Source organism: Sceloporus occidentalis, unplaced genomic scaffold (assembly GCF_023333645.1).
Source record: "Sceloporus occidentalis isolate IW3139 unplaced genomic scaffold, rSceOcc1.0.p SCAF_19, whole genome shotgun sequence".
NCBI classification, from domain to species: Eukaryota; Metazoa; Chordata; class Lepidosauria; order Squamata; family Phrynosomatidae; genus Sceloporus; species Sceloporus occidentalis.
Window position 1 is genome coordinate 2,142,889 of NW_028316999.1, and position 16,513 is coordinate 2,159,401.

The 16,513-nt window shown below is 41.7% G+C and overlaps 1 protein-coding gene across 2 annotated transcripts in view; it reads left to right on the forward strand.

The window, feature by feature from the left end:
• Nucleotides 1–8,389: 8,389 nt before the first annotated feature.
• Nucleotides 8,390–16,513, forward strand: part of LOC149302296 (ATP-binding cassette sub-family C member 5-like) — a 45,508-nt gene continuing 37,384 nt past the window's right edge. For both annotated transcript variants that reach the window (XM_089482479.1, XM_089482481.1), the window contains exon 1: nt 8,390–8,512. In XM_089482479.1, the coding sequence (XP_089338605.1) occupies nt 8,390–8,512 (123 nt within the window). The remainder of the gene's footprint in view (nt 8,513–16,513) is intronic.

A 16,513-nucleotide genomic window follows, 5' to 3' on the forward strand; every position in this document is an offset into this window, starting at 1 on the left:
ATCCCTTGAATTTATGTATTGTATTAAGCGCTGCATAAACTGTTGGCGCTATATAAATAAAGGAAAATAATAATAATAATAAGTATCCAGTCTGATCCATTTAGTGTTGTTTGACCCGGCTAGTGATGGCTCTGGCGTCCTCGGCTCTGGTTTTGACCCGGCTTGTCCAGTAGCTTTGTTCCTACTTCTGATTTTGCTTCTGATGTTTCCAATAGTGGTTCTGACCCGGCTTGCTTCATGACTCAGTCCTGATTGGGAATTGAATTCCTGATTCCCTGTTCTTGACACTGCACATTCCATGACTTTGCCTGTTCTGGTCATTTCAGTGGTTCCTATCTCTCCTCTGGGTTCCTTCACCTCTGCTTATCATCGTAGACTTTCAACACTGTTCTCCTGCAGATCCTTTAGTCTCATGGCATCTGACATGTTTTTTTTTCTGGCTCAAATCATACCTCTCAGACATTCCCTTTAGCATCTCCATGTTCGGCTCTCCTGTCGCTCTCTGTTGGTGTTCCTCAGGGTTCAATTCTGCCACATGTCTCCATGTATACTACATCCCTTGGATAACTAATCTTTTCCTTTGGTTCCCAGTACCACATAAATGCTGATGACATGCTAATCAACATTTCCTCTCCTGACCTCTCATCTCCACTTGTACACACCTCACCATTTGCCATTCTGGAATTGCGTCATAGAAGATGATTCATTACATTAAATTTAGCATCTCAAAGACTGAGCGTCTGGCTATTCCACAATCTCCTCTGTCCATAATTTCTGGTATCTCAAAAAATCTCATTGAACGCCATAATCCACTCAACAGACCAAGTTCACTACCTTCGTGTCACATTTGACTCTGATCTTTTCTTCACCCCTCATATTAAGTCACTCCTCAAATCCTGCAACCTTCACCTGAGAAACATCTCTCAACATATTAGACAATTCACTGTGATAAACCTTCTGTGTTATTGCTAATACATACAAACTAGCCTGCAGTCTCCTCCCATGACTTGCATCTCTCTTCTACTATTATTATTTTCCCCTCCTACATAATCAGGACTTTACCCATTCTTTACCAACTCTCTAGAATGTCTACTCCTACTTCAAACACCTATTTAGAGAAGCATACAATTTACCCTCCATCATACTTTTAATCTCATGGCCAGACTAGGGATAACTAAGCAGCCTTTGCACTTCCAGGCCAGTGCAGCCACTTGACATACAAGAAGCCATTAGTCTTCCCCACCTGCAAGATCTAGGCACAGAGTTGTCCATATTTAGCTTGTGGTTATCAAGTTTGTAAAAGCCAAGCACCTCTCTTATTGTCTCTTCCCCTCAAGCACACAATAGCTTGTAAACTCGCAAAAGCAGGGCTCTTTTCTCCTTCTGTACTAGTATGCCTTAGCATGGGTTATTTATTGGTTAAGTATTTTCACTGCTACGGAATGTAGAATGCAATGTAGCCACCAAGCCTGCAGTTGTTCTGGCACCGATATTCCTTGTGATGTGCTGTGGTTCTATGGAAACAAATTCACCGATCAGCCATAACATTATGACTACCAGTGGGTGGGATATATTAGGCAGCAAGTGAACATTTCGTCCTCAAAGTTAATGAGTTAGAAGCAGGAAAAATGGGCATGTGTAAAGATCTGAGCAACTTCGACAAGGGCCAATTTTGATGGCTAGACAACCGGGTCAGAGTATCTCCAAATCTGCAGCTCTTGTGGGTGTTCCCGATCTGCAGTCTGCATTTATAAAAAGTGGTCCAAGGAAGGAAAAGTAATGAACTGGCGATAGGGTCATGGGCGGGCCGAATCATGTTTTCTTTTACATCACGTGGATGGCCGTGTGCGTGACCAGGAGAACACATGGCACCAGGAAGCATCAATGGAGGCCCCACCACGGTACTTACAGGACTTAAATGATCTGCTGCTAACGTCTTGGTGCCAAATACCACAGCACACCTTCAGAGGTCTAGAGGAGTCCATGCTTTGCTGGGTCAGAGCAGTTTGGCAGAAAAAGGAGACTTACACAATATTAGGCAGGTGGTTATATTGTTATGGCTGTATACGGTGTATACTGTGCTGGCTGATCGGTGTATACTGTACTCATTCTTTCCGTATACAGATACTATAAGTGCTAACAGATATGTTTGTATTTGCAAAAATTGTGACCACTCCATTATTGTGACACCAACAAAGCAGTGGCAATGTGCCCAGAATCTACACACCATTCTGCAGGATACCAAAACTTTGAAATAAACTTTCTTAGGGAGTCACCCAGCGATAGATCTTCTGAGAGGAAGACTACACAATGAGACCACTTTCGAAGATAGAAGTTTGAAAAATGTGAAAGCGGTCTTCTCTGGGGCACGTGTTTTATATGTAGTGCGTCGATATTTAGGTGATTACAATGCATACCACATCATCCATGATGCAAGGAGGTGCTATGTTCAAACCTCCAAGAGGAATGCAGGTTGAAAGAAGCAGCTTCTCAAACAGAGGATCATGGGTAGGCAAGAAGGCTCTTGTGTTTTGCTTGCAATTCCACAAATAACTACTTGGGTGAAAGGTGCTTTACCAAAAGTTCACAATATATATGTACATATATACTATATTTTTTAGTGCCAACAGATATACTTATCACTTTATAGTTACCATAATTGCAGTTGTATAATAAGTACAATAGGCATACCTGGAAACTCTCCGGGTTTGACCCAGAGATTGCCGGGTGAAGCACCACTTCTCCGGTTCAGGACTCGAATCCTCCGGGTCGCGGGAGTGGGGTCTTGTCCCTTGAATTAGGGGTGTTTCCAGGTGAAATCAGCAGGACCGCCCACTGACATCAGCAGGACTGCCCACCGACGTCAGTGGGCAGTCCTGGCCGCGTCCCGAAAGGGAAGGCTCCGGGTAGCCAAAAGTTCTCAAGTATGACAATAGGGGGGCATTAAAAATAGGGTGCAATGGCAAATACATTAAGAATGGGGGTTGCTGTCCCAAACAGCATATAGTTTCTCTGCATTCCATTTTGGCAAACGCATGTTATAAATCCAAACTTAATGGTGTACATTGGGTGTGCCATGTGCTAAAATATGCTTTGGGCCACTTGGCTAGGCTTGCCCTATTAGCACAAGGATGCCAGCCCTGCCCTGCAACAATACAAAGTGCACTTTGTTCATCAGTAAAATAACAAAAATGTTTTACCTATTCTGCACAGATTGGAAAGTCTTAGTGAAACAAATATATTGGCAGCTTAAAAAGAATACAATACACCTCTTACCTCTATGATATATAAAGGCTGAATAAAATACAGATAATAGATTTCAAGCAAAACTAACACTAGAACACTGTTTAGTAGCTGGGGGGCAATGTGGCAAGCCGGGGGGCAGATTGGCAACTGGGGGGGCAGGTTGGCAAATTAAAGGAAATAAAAAAAATGAATGCATTTTTTCATTCATAGTCTTTATTACATTAAAAAAATAGTTTACATGAATTATTATTTACTAGTAAAAGTTTTTTCCTATATTGTACATAGTTTTCTTTTTCCTAAATTAAGGTCATCTTATAATCAGAGTTGTCTTATAATCGTGGTTAGCTTAGGGCAGGGGTGTCCAAGTTTTTTCTGCAGTGAGCCACTTCATCAGAATTGTATACGTGCGCGGGCCGCACTCATTTTTCCCTGTGTGAAAATATGGCCTTTAATAAAATATGCAGATTAAAATAAAGTAAATGACACAAAACCTTTACTTTTCCTCTCCCTGATTTCTGGGCCTAGAAAGTTTTGTGACTACAAATTCAGGATTCTGGATAAGTAAAAATAAAATAGTTCTATTTATTTTAGGGATACACCGAAATGAAAATTCTGGACCAAAACCAAAAATTCAGGGTTCACTTAGCCAAAACTGAAAATGACCCCCCCACACACACACTTTTAATAAAAGTAAGTTGCACACCAAAAAGTTAACAGCAATCTCAGGCAAACCCAGATTCCAGTATGTACTGGTTGGCTGGGCATTGTACCAGTAATTTTTGTCCAATTTTAGTGTGTAACCACACTTTTATTAAAAGTAACACACCACAATTGGACAAAAAAATCAACAATATGACTTGGCATGATAGGACTGTGATTGCTAACAGCAAACACACTCTCTTTATACCCAGGCAACCAGTAAATGCTGGAACCTGATCATGGGACTGTGATTGCTGTTAGCAATCACACTCCTATCATGCCAAGTCAGCCAGAACATGCTGGTACAGGTTGGCTGTAAGTGCAGACCCAATACTGCTACCAGCATCAATACACAAGGGGGGCAGCTAGCCAGGTTTCAGCATGTACTGGCTGACTTAGCATGATAGGAGTGTGATTGCTAATAGCAATCACAGTCCCATCATGCCTAGGTTCCAGCACTTACACATCCATGCTATCACACACACACTCATTCATTCATATACTCATTCATTCACACATTCATTCCCTCACAGGCATACTCATTCAAACAACCTCTCCCACCCCCTTACCTACTACAGCTCTCTCGATGCCGCTCACAGACTTCAGCAGGGGGCGCGGCCTCCCTCGTTCTCCCCACAGAGGAGGCAGGACTGGAGCAGAGAATAGCCCCTCCCACAAGTAAGCGGCAGGGCTTGTGATCCTGGCTGCCGATCCCGCACGGGCCGCATGTTGGACGCCCCTGGTTTAGGGGTTAGGGGATAGCGTAAGTGGTAGCGCTGGGTCCTGTTGGTGGATTGTGAAAGTGTCAGGTACGGTTAAATCTAAAGTTACCCCTCTCTTTTGGGCAGTGGCCATCCATAATGACCATAAACGTCCCTCTTGTACTTTGTACATGTTTCGTTTTTTTTCTCTCCTCCAAGCTATACACGTAGCTTAGTCTTTCCTGACATTTTTTATTGAACAAAACATTCACCGTCCAAGTAACGTTTTTCTGGACTCAATCCAGAATGTCAATATCTTTCTGGAGATGGGGGTCTAACAGGTGTATTTTTTGTCTCAAACAAGACAACACCTTTCACGTTCACCTTCTTAGTCTACCCTCAAAGTGTTAAACCTCATTTGTGGAACTAAATTGATAAAAACCTGTATCTTTAGTACAGGGCAACATGTGGGTTCATGGGGAAGTCAGCGATGCCAAGGTATGGGACACGTCAGTAGGTAACATTTAAAAAAAAAATTCACTCTCACTCTTTAATCCCGCGATTTATATTATTTTTATTTATTTTTCCAGTAATAACAGTTATAGACAGATTTTTTAGGTGAAATTTCGCTGCCTAAGGCGAACAGCTACTGCATGTGGTGAGTAGCAGGAGGAACGAGAGACAAGGTGACATTATGGAGGACTAGAGGAAGAGGACGCCCTTCTTACCCCTAAATAAGTTTGGTTTTATTGGGGTGATGGTTGCTGCCTGCAGAATGGGTGGAATGATACATTTTGGCTTACAGGGCGGATTTGGTACAGTTAATAATTTGGTGTAGTCTGAGGTAGTGTTATAAACGGTTATTGTTTGATGGTTGGTTTTGCATTTGGTATTTTTTGATATACGTGAACTAAATAAAGGCCACGGTTTGTTTTATGCAATGTCTGTGTCGTGTTTTTATTTTAAATGTTGCAAAGACACAGATGCTTTTTTTTCGACAAAATAATTCATGCGACAAAAGCATGAATTATTACATCTATGCAGCTCACTTTAGGCCTGGACCTAGTCCAGGGCTAATACTGCAGAGCGATGCTGTAATAGCATCCAGCCTTAGAGCGACATAGTGGTACATCCGTCACGCCCCGGGATAAAAATGGCTACCATTCTAGGATCTGCACAGGAGAACGTTCCAGAGCGTGATACCGCAGCAACAAGAACTGGGTGTGGCCATGCGTAATCCCGCCCCCTTTCTGCCATCCGTTATAGACATGCCCCTGCCTCTGCGTAGCTTTGCGGGAAGTGAAGTCCGAGGGTTCATTTATCCCTGGGAAAGCAAATTTTATGCAACTACAACTCCCGTCACACCTCAGTCACGGCCCCGCCTACGAGCCTTTTGCGCAGGCGCCTTGCTGCTGTGCCCGGACTCCCCCAGTCTCCGGCTGCTTGTTTTTCTGAGTTGAAGAGCCGCAGTGGAAGGAACAGGAGCAGAGCTTGTGAGAGCATCTGTCCTCATCCCCCCGCCTTCAAAGCCGTACAGGTAATGAGCGGAGCGACACGGGGACGTTACTAATAGGTGCCGGTACAACCGGCTTATAGGTCGCAGCTGTCATTTAGCTAGCCAGAGGTCATTTATTACGCGTTACTCGCGGAATGTCACTGTTCTCATTGAAACACCCTATAGCTGTTTATAGTGAAAGCCAGCATTTTGGTGCAGGGTCTTTTTCTGTTTCGCTGGTTACACGGCGTGTGTGGGTGTTGTTTTAATCATACCGTTACGAAGGCGCCTGCCGAGCGTCATTCTCACCCCCCCCCCGCCCTTTGTTATTGCTAGGTGCGCCCCCTCATGGCTTTATACCCCAGACGATGGGTCTGCCGTAGGTAGCAGGATGGCTGGTGCCGCATCCTATCTACTAAACGGGGAGCCTGCTCACCCCGATATACAGTCACCTCAGCGGGAATTTGTGGCCTTCCTCTTTTAGTTAGACCTGCGCTGTGTGTCCGAGGTGACAGCCGGATGAGAGGCAAGGTCTCCCCGTTACATATTGCATATAGGGATATTAGTCTGGGCATGTCCCCGCACACTGACCGGCAGCAAACGCCGGGCATTGGGTGTATAAAGTACCTCTGAGCAGCCGGGAGGGGGGAGGGTTAGGAGCCGGTGTCCGCATCCCTGCCTTTGTCACCTGTCAGGTGCAGCTGTCGTTTGGGTTTTTTTAACGTTATCGGTGCTCCCATTTTTTGCTGGTCATTCTGTCCCGTTTCCCGCCACCAGGGGGAGCTCTGCGTCTGTTTTTTCCCCCCGCAGATCTCGTTTTAATGAATGGGGGGGATCCACTCATTGCTATACAAATGCAAGTTTTAAAGATCCCTGAACCTGAAAAATATCTTCATTAAAATCTCTCTGATTCCCCCAGATTTATGTCAAGAAATATCAGATTGTGTACCAGGGGCGGTGGAACAAGTTTGGGTTATGTTACAGTTAGCGGTGACATTGAATTTTGCTGTGAAGTTGTAATGGGAGACTGAATAAGTGGAAGGATTTTCAGTAGAAATGATTGTGTGATTCTGTACGCCTGCCGACGGGCATGCACAGTCATGTATAAATTCTATCTTCTTGTTGTGTTTTGCTCACCTCCGTTTTTTTCCCCTTCTGCGAAACCCCCGCCATTTTTTGTTGGATTTTGCATTTTCTGTTTCATAACTTTTTTTACTTTGCTGCATAATGTGAATATTTTCCGGCTTTGTCATCATAGCCCAGTCTACTGGATAAACACAGCAACTTAAAGCTGCTGTTCCACTTAGATAAAGATACTCGCTTATTAACCAAATAAACTTTAGCTGATCTGTCGTTTCCTCTTGGTGTTTAATCACAGAAACCGAAAAGTCTTCCTCAGTTTCTATGGCAACATTCTAGCAGCATCTACATGACAGAAATAGTGTCCCGGCATATTTAGTCGGTACTAGGGGGATTATGTTTCTAATGCTGTAGTTAGTGTTAAGTAGGTATGGAATGTAGCCATAAAGAATCCCGCCTGTGAGCAGGAAAAGGCCACTCAAAATAGCATATAACAGCCTACAGGTGTGCGGACAAAGATCATTTGAAAACATTAAATCAAAACCCACTTCTTTTTGGGACTCTCCCTTTAAAGAACATTGTTTCTCTGGTTTTAAATGACAGCGATCACAAAGGGCCTACCTATGATGATAAAAAAAAAAAACCTGTGTCTGGGTTATTAACTGGAAATTGCGTGACTGTCTGGAAACACGATCTTGTTTCTTTGTATAGTCATGTGACCTGTAACAGGTTTTGTTACAAAAAAAACACGGTACACGTTTCATTCTGGGTAGATTACATTGGCTTTCGTGGGTAACATTTCTGAGAAAAAATTTTTTTTTATTTGTCTTCCGTAGCCCAGGGGTCTATTAACTTTATGAGAAACTGCGATGCCCTTCACTGAATATTCTAATCATTGTATGATCTCATGATTGCTGATTCATGTCCAGGGGGTGATGATGTCATCGCTTCTCAAATGCAGCTCAGACTGAAAGCTTGGTTTAACCCCTTTTGCTGCCGAACGCGATCGTACATTTTGTGTTCCACTGTGTAGTGGTGACTCCTAATGAACGCAATTTTTTTATTATTATTAGTATATATTTAATGCTATTTTTCCTTCAATATTTTGTTTGTCTTGTAGAAGTTTTGCGAAAGCTGTGTCACTTGAGGCCATCAATGCTAAGAGAAGATGAAAGATTTAGATTTAGGAGTGGAATATGTCATACCCAGCCTGGGCTACAGAAATGTTCGGGAGCAAAGCAACCAAGATGAGAAAAATGAGTCAGAAGACTTAAAATATCAGAAATCCCAGGTCAGTTTTTTTATGTATGAACATTTTATTGTTAAATATTCTGAATCATCTTTAAATCGAACACATCTAAAAGCTGCTATAAATGTAATTTAGTATGATGGTAGTGTATAAGAGAACAGATTCCCAGCAGAAGTGGTAGATCCATTGGATCGGCAGAAGACTACCCTGGTTATAAGACAAGGCCAGGGACGCAATACGTTGTGGGTTTTTTTTATAGCAAGAAAGAACCGAGTGGACTAGATGGGTGTAATGGTTCTTATCTGCTGGTAAATTAATGTCGCAAAGTTGTTGTGCTCTTGCTGGTTCTTGACTGCAATGTTAACTTAATTTAAGCCAAGTGGTGGAAAGGGTGGTGATATCTAAAATTATATTTGGTAGCTTCATACAGTATCTGTATATAGTATATGTATGTAGTTAGATTGCATTTATTTATTTATAGAGCAATGGCAGATTCCATTTCACTGTTACAATAGGGGACAGTGTAATTTAAGAACATTAAAATTGGGGATATAGAAATCAGGTTAACATACGGGAAACATGGCTACTGAAGGAAAAGAGGGTCCGGCTGTGGCAAGCTAACAATCTGTATATTGTAACGTAGAGAACATTAAGAGGAGAACCGAGCAGCGTTTTCCCACCTGTGTTTTCTGGAGCACAGGACTGGAGTGTGAGCGCTCGCTATTTCACGCACTAGCACGTAGACGAAGTGAAGTAAAACGCTGGCCTGAGCCACGGTCAGCTGAAATGTTTCATTCTTTTGCTATTTATTCTTTACAAATGCATAGGTTTCCTAGTCAGCAGTTATTTATTCTTGCTCCGTTTTGCTATTGAGTCAGACATAGCAGCTGTGTAAAGAATGGCAGCGATCGGTACGGAAGGACTTGCTGCCGCTGTTCTGACAGCATAAAACAGAGTTGCACGATGCTACGTTGCGTGTATTGTTTTACACCGGGACCGCAATCTAAGTTTCAGACAATGCCCGTTACAGAATGTGTGTACGCATAATACCTTGGGTGTAGTGCGCTAACCTCAGCACGTCATGAGAACAAAGAACAGACATGCGCATCTATAACGGGCACAATTCTACAGATGCTGGAAACTTATGGTTAATGTAGAGCCACAAACAGTGGTGTGCAGATCCTCACTGCCACGGTAACACGCATGTAACAGGCATATCGTCCTGCGATCAGGCGACACGGATAACTGTCGCTTGTCCCCGTGACGAGAGTAAAGGAGCAAAGAAAGTTGAGGGTTTGTTATATATGTGTTTCACTTGTGTAAACTGTTTTCGTCGGCTATCTGTATAGAAGGCTATAGGAAACAGGTCCTGGCAGAAGTGTTTCTGGGGTTCTGTTGTTTATAGACACTTCATTAAAAACCAAACATGATGTAATACATAAAGGTGCATCCTGTTTTCAATTTCAGGCTTGTCATGTAAGCCGATATCGTCTATTGTAGATTAAGAACTTTAATAGGGTCAAATCTTTCCATTTGCTCAAGGTACTAAATCACTTCTGTATGGGTAATTTGAGAATAAACTTGAAATAGAAATATGTATTTTAAGAAGCAGAGTGATCTGGTTGGCTGTTCATTTTCTATAATTTTAGATCTTTGTAATGTAGTTTGTCACTTCTGCGTGGTCAAGGTGCTTCATTTGCATGCTTAATCTTCAATAAACATGGCTGTTTCATAGTATTTAGAAGTCCGTTTAATGATCTCCCAGACGGCCTACTTTTTGTAGTAGGTAGAGTGACTTTACCCGATTATGGGAACTCTACCCGATTCCTGGGTCTGCTCCACCTATAAAGCCTTGTGCTATATTTTTGTTGTGGTGGAAAGGCTCCTGATACGGAATCTGGGGTGACCATAGGCGATGTCGGTTTTTTTATGATTTCTGTGAAAAAGTAAATTTTCAGCAAAACTGTTTTGGTCTTCTCGGACAGATCTACAAAAATAACAAATAATAATAATCAGGGATATCATCAAGGCCAATTTTAATATTGGGAAATACTGCAAGTTCCTCAGAAAGAGAATATGCAAATTGTGAGAAGAAGCACACAAGCTGTGTGAACGCAATTGTGAAAGTTTATTTGGTGTGCTGAAATGTAAAATGTGACATTTGGGGCAGATCTTTATCTTTATATGCACATATGACAAATGTGGTTTTTTTTTTTTCTTTCTTTCTTTACTATATAAAGAAAATGATGCACACATTTAGGCTAATCTTTAGTACTGGATAAAATGACTTAAATAGACTTGGTGTCACTAAGAATGCAGTGCGCAGGATTTGTCAGTGACCTGCGCAGAACGATTGGTCGCAGGCATTTTCTCCTCCAATGTTTTCTCAGAACCTTATTAAAACACTGAATGCATACTTTTCTTAGTCTTAAATATTTGAACCGTATTTGAAAAGTGCAGTTCTGGTGCAATTACCATAGCAACTGCTGGAATGTTTTTTTGCAGAATTACTTAAAGGGAGAGTCTAGTGTCTCATGCAGCCTCATTAATGAAGAATGCACGTTCTGGTACTTTGGAAATGCAGTTTCTCCTATATGGTAATGCATATTAGCATTGGTACACCGCCTACTTCACAGTCCGCTTTTTGCGCTAATTTTGTTTTCTTGAAACAACCAATCAATGGCAGAAATGCCCTTCGATTGAAATCAGTGGGAGTGCCTGCTGCTCATACATGTGGGGGGTCATACTTTGACCACCAGGCAATCTCACACAAGCCAGTGCTTGAGCTCCCAACAAAGCAAGATATCAGCGCAAATACTACTTAAAAGCGCCTCTCTGATGCATAGATATCAGTGATTCTGTCACACTACAGTTTGGGGAGTCCTATCTAATATTTATGGCTATATTGCTTACCAAGGAGCACTTAACTACCTTTTAACCTTTAATGACATCTCTGTGGAAGGTGGGGTGCTTAACCCCAAGGTGTGGTCAGGACCTGCAAATATGCACGAAAACTATTCGGATTCCAGGGTGCTGCTGAAATGACCACCATGTACACAACAAATCAAGGGATCAGCGCACACCTAGTAAATGCTATTAACCCTGAAATCTGAATGGTTGTTTTTTTTCACTTTTTAGGGTGTGCTCCCCTCCCTCTTTATTTTTTAATGGTGAATGTATACTGCACATACACACTAGTAAGCCATTACGCTGGGGGAGAAGAGATATGACAAATAGGGGGCACTAAGCATATTGTGGCTGGCGCGCCTGTTTAATTGTCACATGACTTCAAAAACTGGCGCTAATAGGTTGTTACTATAGAAACTGAAAGGGCTTGAAAGTTTGTGTTGATGTGTTGGTGTGTGTGTGTGTGTGTGATTAAGTCTTGAAGAAAGAATCAATTATAGGTATGGTTAGTTTTAATTTCTTAACCCCTTCACGTCCAGTGACTTACCAGGTGCATCATACCCAAGTCGGGTCATTGGTTCTGTGACATATCTGGTATGTCGTGCAAAAAAAGTGAGTGATCAAAGACGCTTCTCCCCGCAATCGCTGGCTTACTAGGATTTGTGTTCCAGTTTTGACTCCACAATGTCTGAGAAACATGACTTATCCTTGCATGTGGGGTATTGCTGTGTTACTGAACACAAATCACGACCTTTTTTTGTTCTTTCACATATCTCGTTGAAACTGCAACGTGGATGTTTTTTTCTTTTTTTTTTTGTTAGACTAACTTTGGACGGTGCTGGTGTGAAATCGGCTACATGGGACAGGCCAATATGCCCCTAACTAGATTCACTGAGCTGTCTAATTTGGGGTTAAAATGAAATATGGGACATCTACCGTGTCTCAACTGAGACCTGGACCCAACAAACTGATGTGTCAAAATTGCACATGTTCCAATTTTTAACCTGCAGAGCCTAAAAGACATACCCTACCCATGGATATGGGGCATTCCTGTACTTTGTTGGTGTTTCTGAATACAAATCTCAAGTTGTTTCAGTAATTTCATGTACCAAAATACTGGAGGTTTTTTTTCCCGTTTGCACTGGTTATATATCGTTTTTTATAGGTGAAACTGTCAATGTTTCCTTTTTACCCAAATTTTCCAACATTTGTCACGCTATATATAATTATTTCCAAAGAAAGCCCTACTTGTGCTGGGAAAAACCAATATATAATGTGTTGGGGGCACTAAATGAGTTAGTGGGTAATCACAGTTGAATAAAGACATAGCAAAAACTGCTCTGGTGCAAACATGGTAAGAAAAAAAGATGGTCCTTAAGGGGTTAACATACTAGTGCGATTACTGTTTTTGTTTTCTTAACAAAGAGTATCGCTAACCAGAGACCTCTAAAATGTAGCCCATAGCACAGGAGTTTGAGATTATTTTGCGCAGTGATCCATGTCTGTTTCAATAGTGATTCTGTGAGAGGATTCCTGGGTGCTCTGACTACGTGGCTTTCAAAAGGGGTATATTCTTCTGAAAGGGTTATGATCTGAGATCTGCTTATTAGAAGGGCTTTATTGCAATTTCTGACTAAAGCTAGTGTCATTTTAGAATGAATTTATTATTCTCTTCTAGGTTCATCTCAGTATTCTGATGCTGTCCTTCTTTTTATTTTCTAGAAGAGACATTGGGTTTCAGCAAGTTTGCACAATTAGCTTGTTTTTTCATATGATGTGCCAGACACAGCTTAGGTCTGCAAAAAAAACCAAAAAAAAAAAACAGAAGTTCTTCTGTATGCTAAAGGTTAAAATGAGATTTTGTACATATCTATATTATCTGTTGGTATGTTCCAGAAAAGTAAGTAATCATTATAACACACAAAATCTACGCATGAAAGTTTAGAAAGCTCGTTTTTTACATTGATTTGGCTTCTTAATATATTTATTTAAACAAAAAGTTGAAAGTGAAAAGCCTTGATCACCAGTCATATCAAGATCTATCTGTAAAACTCCAAACTGCATTATAGCATATTTATCCAGTCTAATGCACAGTTATTTTATATTTATTACCAGGATCTTTAGAAATTGCCCTTTAATTGCATCTGTTCTTTTTACAATTCTATCAACAGTGTACCCATATAACAAAACTAGTACTCGGTGCAGGGAAAATATAATTTGGTAAACTGGTGCCTATCGTAGTGTTTACATGTATGTTTAACCCCTTAAAGACCGGTGACATAGGGTATACATCATGAAAAACTGGTCCATGAGGACCAAGGATGTATCTCCTATGATTTTGGCACCGGTAAAATTAAATCCCTCCCGGGGAACAGATATCAGACTGTCAAACTTGCAGCCCCGAGCTGTCAGATTGAATGGGACTGTGCTCTAATTGAGTGCTGTTATATTCTATAAGGATTTAAATGCCTGAACAAATGTTCAGGTGTTTCCTTCCGGCAACGTCGTGACTGATCTCTCTTGGTGCGGTGTGATGTACATTGACAACTACTCTCTGATAGAGATGAAAAAAATAAATGTGATAGAAAATTAAAAATACACATATAATAAATTGCCCTGGCCATATTGGGTAATTTCCAAATACGCATGATTTTTTAATACTGGTATATTTGGGTATTTTTTTTTTTTCCCCATTGTATACCGGAAGAACCAAGTTATATATGTGTAAAAGGCCAAAAAAGGCTTTTTTTGTTTGTTTTTCATTTGTTTCCATATAAAATGTCTTACATTTATGATTGTGTTCAAAGGAAAGCCCTGCTGAAAAAGCAATATATAATTTGTGGGGGAAAAAATAAATGTATACTCTACAATCATCATAGGGATGGAGGGGTTAATTTGGAAAAATCCTGCGCTTCCGCTGTCCTTGGCAGTACTGCACAGATGTGCGGGGATCTGCTTGTGTGGGGCCTTGTTCTAGCCCAGTGCTACAAAGGCAGCACACGTGCAGTGATTAGAAATAACGGTCTATTTACACAGTGTGTGGGGGGGGGGGGTCGGTGCCAGAGCGATATTATAATGCGTTTTCTTTGTATTTTATTATTCTGAATTAGAAAAAAATCTTATGGGGGGGTGATTGAGCAGTGAGTAAAACTGCTCAGCTAATTTAGATGTATTAAAACACATCCCGTTAATCAGATACAATATAGCAAAACTGTTCTTTCAGTTGCTGTGTATTTTTAGTGGATAATAAATGTGTCTGGGCCTTGTTCTGAAGGGGTTAACTCGTTGAGATGTTGCAGGTGTTGTGTGTGTGTGAGCTGTTTGCGTGACTCCGTGTTAGGACATTGTCTGCTACTGTACATCTATTTATCCAATAAATGGCCCCGGGCCTCTGTTTCCTGTTAACAACAGCTTCCCTATTGGCTTACTGCCTTCGTCTACACCAGCCTGTCTGCTGCCAGGAAACAAGGGAACTGGTGTGCTCTGATTGGCTGAGCTCACCTGGCGTGACTTCCCCAATAAATCTGCTCGGCCAGCAGAAGCCAGCGAGATCTGCGTTTGTCTGCGGAAAAACCGTATTACATGTTAAACCGGCCACGGATCAAGTGACAGACTTTGTGACATTGCATTGTGCCGCGTGTGCAGTGACTAAAGAAACTCATTGCCTTATTACCCATGGAGTTGAGAGAAACACTAATGCGAGGCAGTGAGCTTGCAAAACCTGCTGGAAGTTTTTTGCAGACACTTGGGTGATGTTTATTCAAAATAAAGTGCTTAGTTCATGCAAATACATTAAATGCAAGCTTGTGCTTTTTTTTATTTTTCTGAGCTTGTAATCATCGCTTACTACTCTGGTTAACCTTACTGGTGTGTAGCGGCTTTACGCACGGGGTCTATACAGTGTATGTTTACATTGCAGCTTCTGCGGGGTAATTGGGAGAGCAACCGCTCAATAATATTAATTACAGAAAACCGTTTGTGCTTTTTCCAGCACAAGCATCAGACGAGTAAGCATTGATCTTATGAAAAGGATAAACTCTAAGCTAAAGGCACCGCTTTGACTTGTTTACAGTGAAGACTAAAACATTCGAATGGAATTGGCTCTCTGGGGCTATTGGCTATAGTCTTTAGTCAAACTTGATACCTTTCAGAGCTTCAGGTGGAATATTCATGTCACTAAATATTTACCAATTTTACTAAAGGAACCTATAGTGAGAAGAAGGCCAATAGTCGTTTGGAAGAAGGGCCATGGGCTGTAATGTTAAGATGAGATCTGGCAGCTGTCCTAGCTCCTGACTTACAGAGCGCTGCCCTATATCTCCGCTCTTTTATCCAAATGTCCTTCTCCCTCTGGCGACTTGTCTCTTCTATCGTTATTACCGCGTGTCCCACGCACGTTCAGGATTTCTACTGTGCTGTAGCGCTTCTCTGAAGTGTACCCATTTTACATATAAGCATGAAACCTGCTATCTGTCATCCTCACAAAGTTCTCCATATCCACCCTCGTTAAAATCAAGTCTAACCCAAGCTGTCCTCTCCTACTGTCTCACTTACCCGTCAAGCACCAAATAGACTGTCAGCTCACAAGAGCAGGCCCTCTTCTCCTTCCGTACTGGGGTTTGAATGTGTTATTGTCAATTTTAAGTTGTCTTTCTTTAAATATTTAATTATTTTTAATGCCTCTTACACAGTTGACTCTAGAACATTTCTAGATGCTAATAGCTACAATCGGTTGACTTGACTGTAATGACAGTGGTTTATAGCAAAGTGCCATTAAGAGCACTTACATACCGCCACAGATAGCGGTCGTCTGTCTCCATCTCACTTTTTTATTTTGGGCAGTGACATATCTGTTCAGTCTGATATTGGCACAGTTGTATAAGGCTCTGTCTTGATTGAAGACTTTTCCCAGATTTATAAAGCTAATACATGTTGCTTTTTCGGCGTTGTGCACTTCTTGATTATAGGCTGCACTTTCCCCCCCCACTTTCAGTCTTTAAAGTGGGGGTGCGGCCTATATTCGGGGTCTAGCGCCTGACGCCTGGGACATGCAGTTCCAGGCGCCGGGCAGGCAGCAGGGTTAGGATACAGATCCCCCGCAGCAGTGCAGGGGACCTGCATCCTACTCCCCGATAC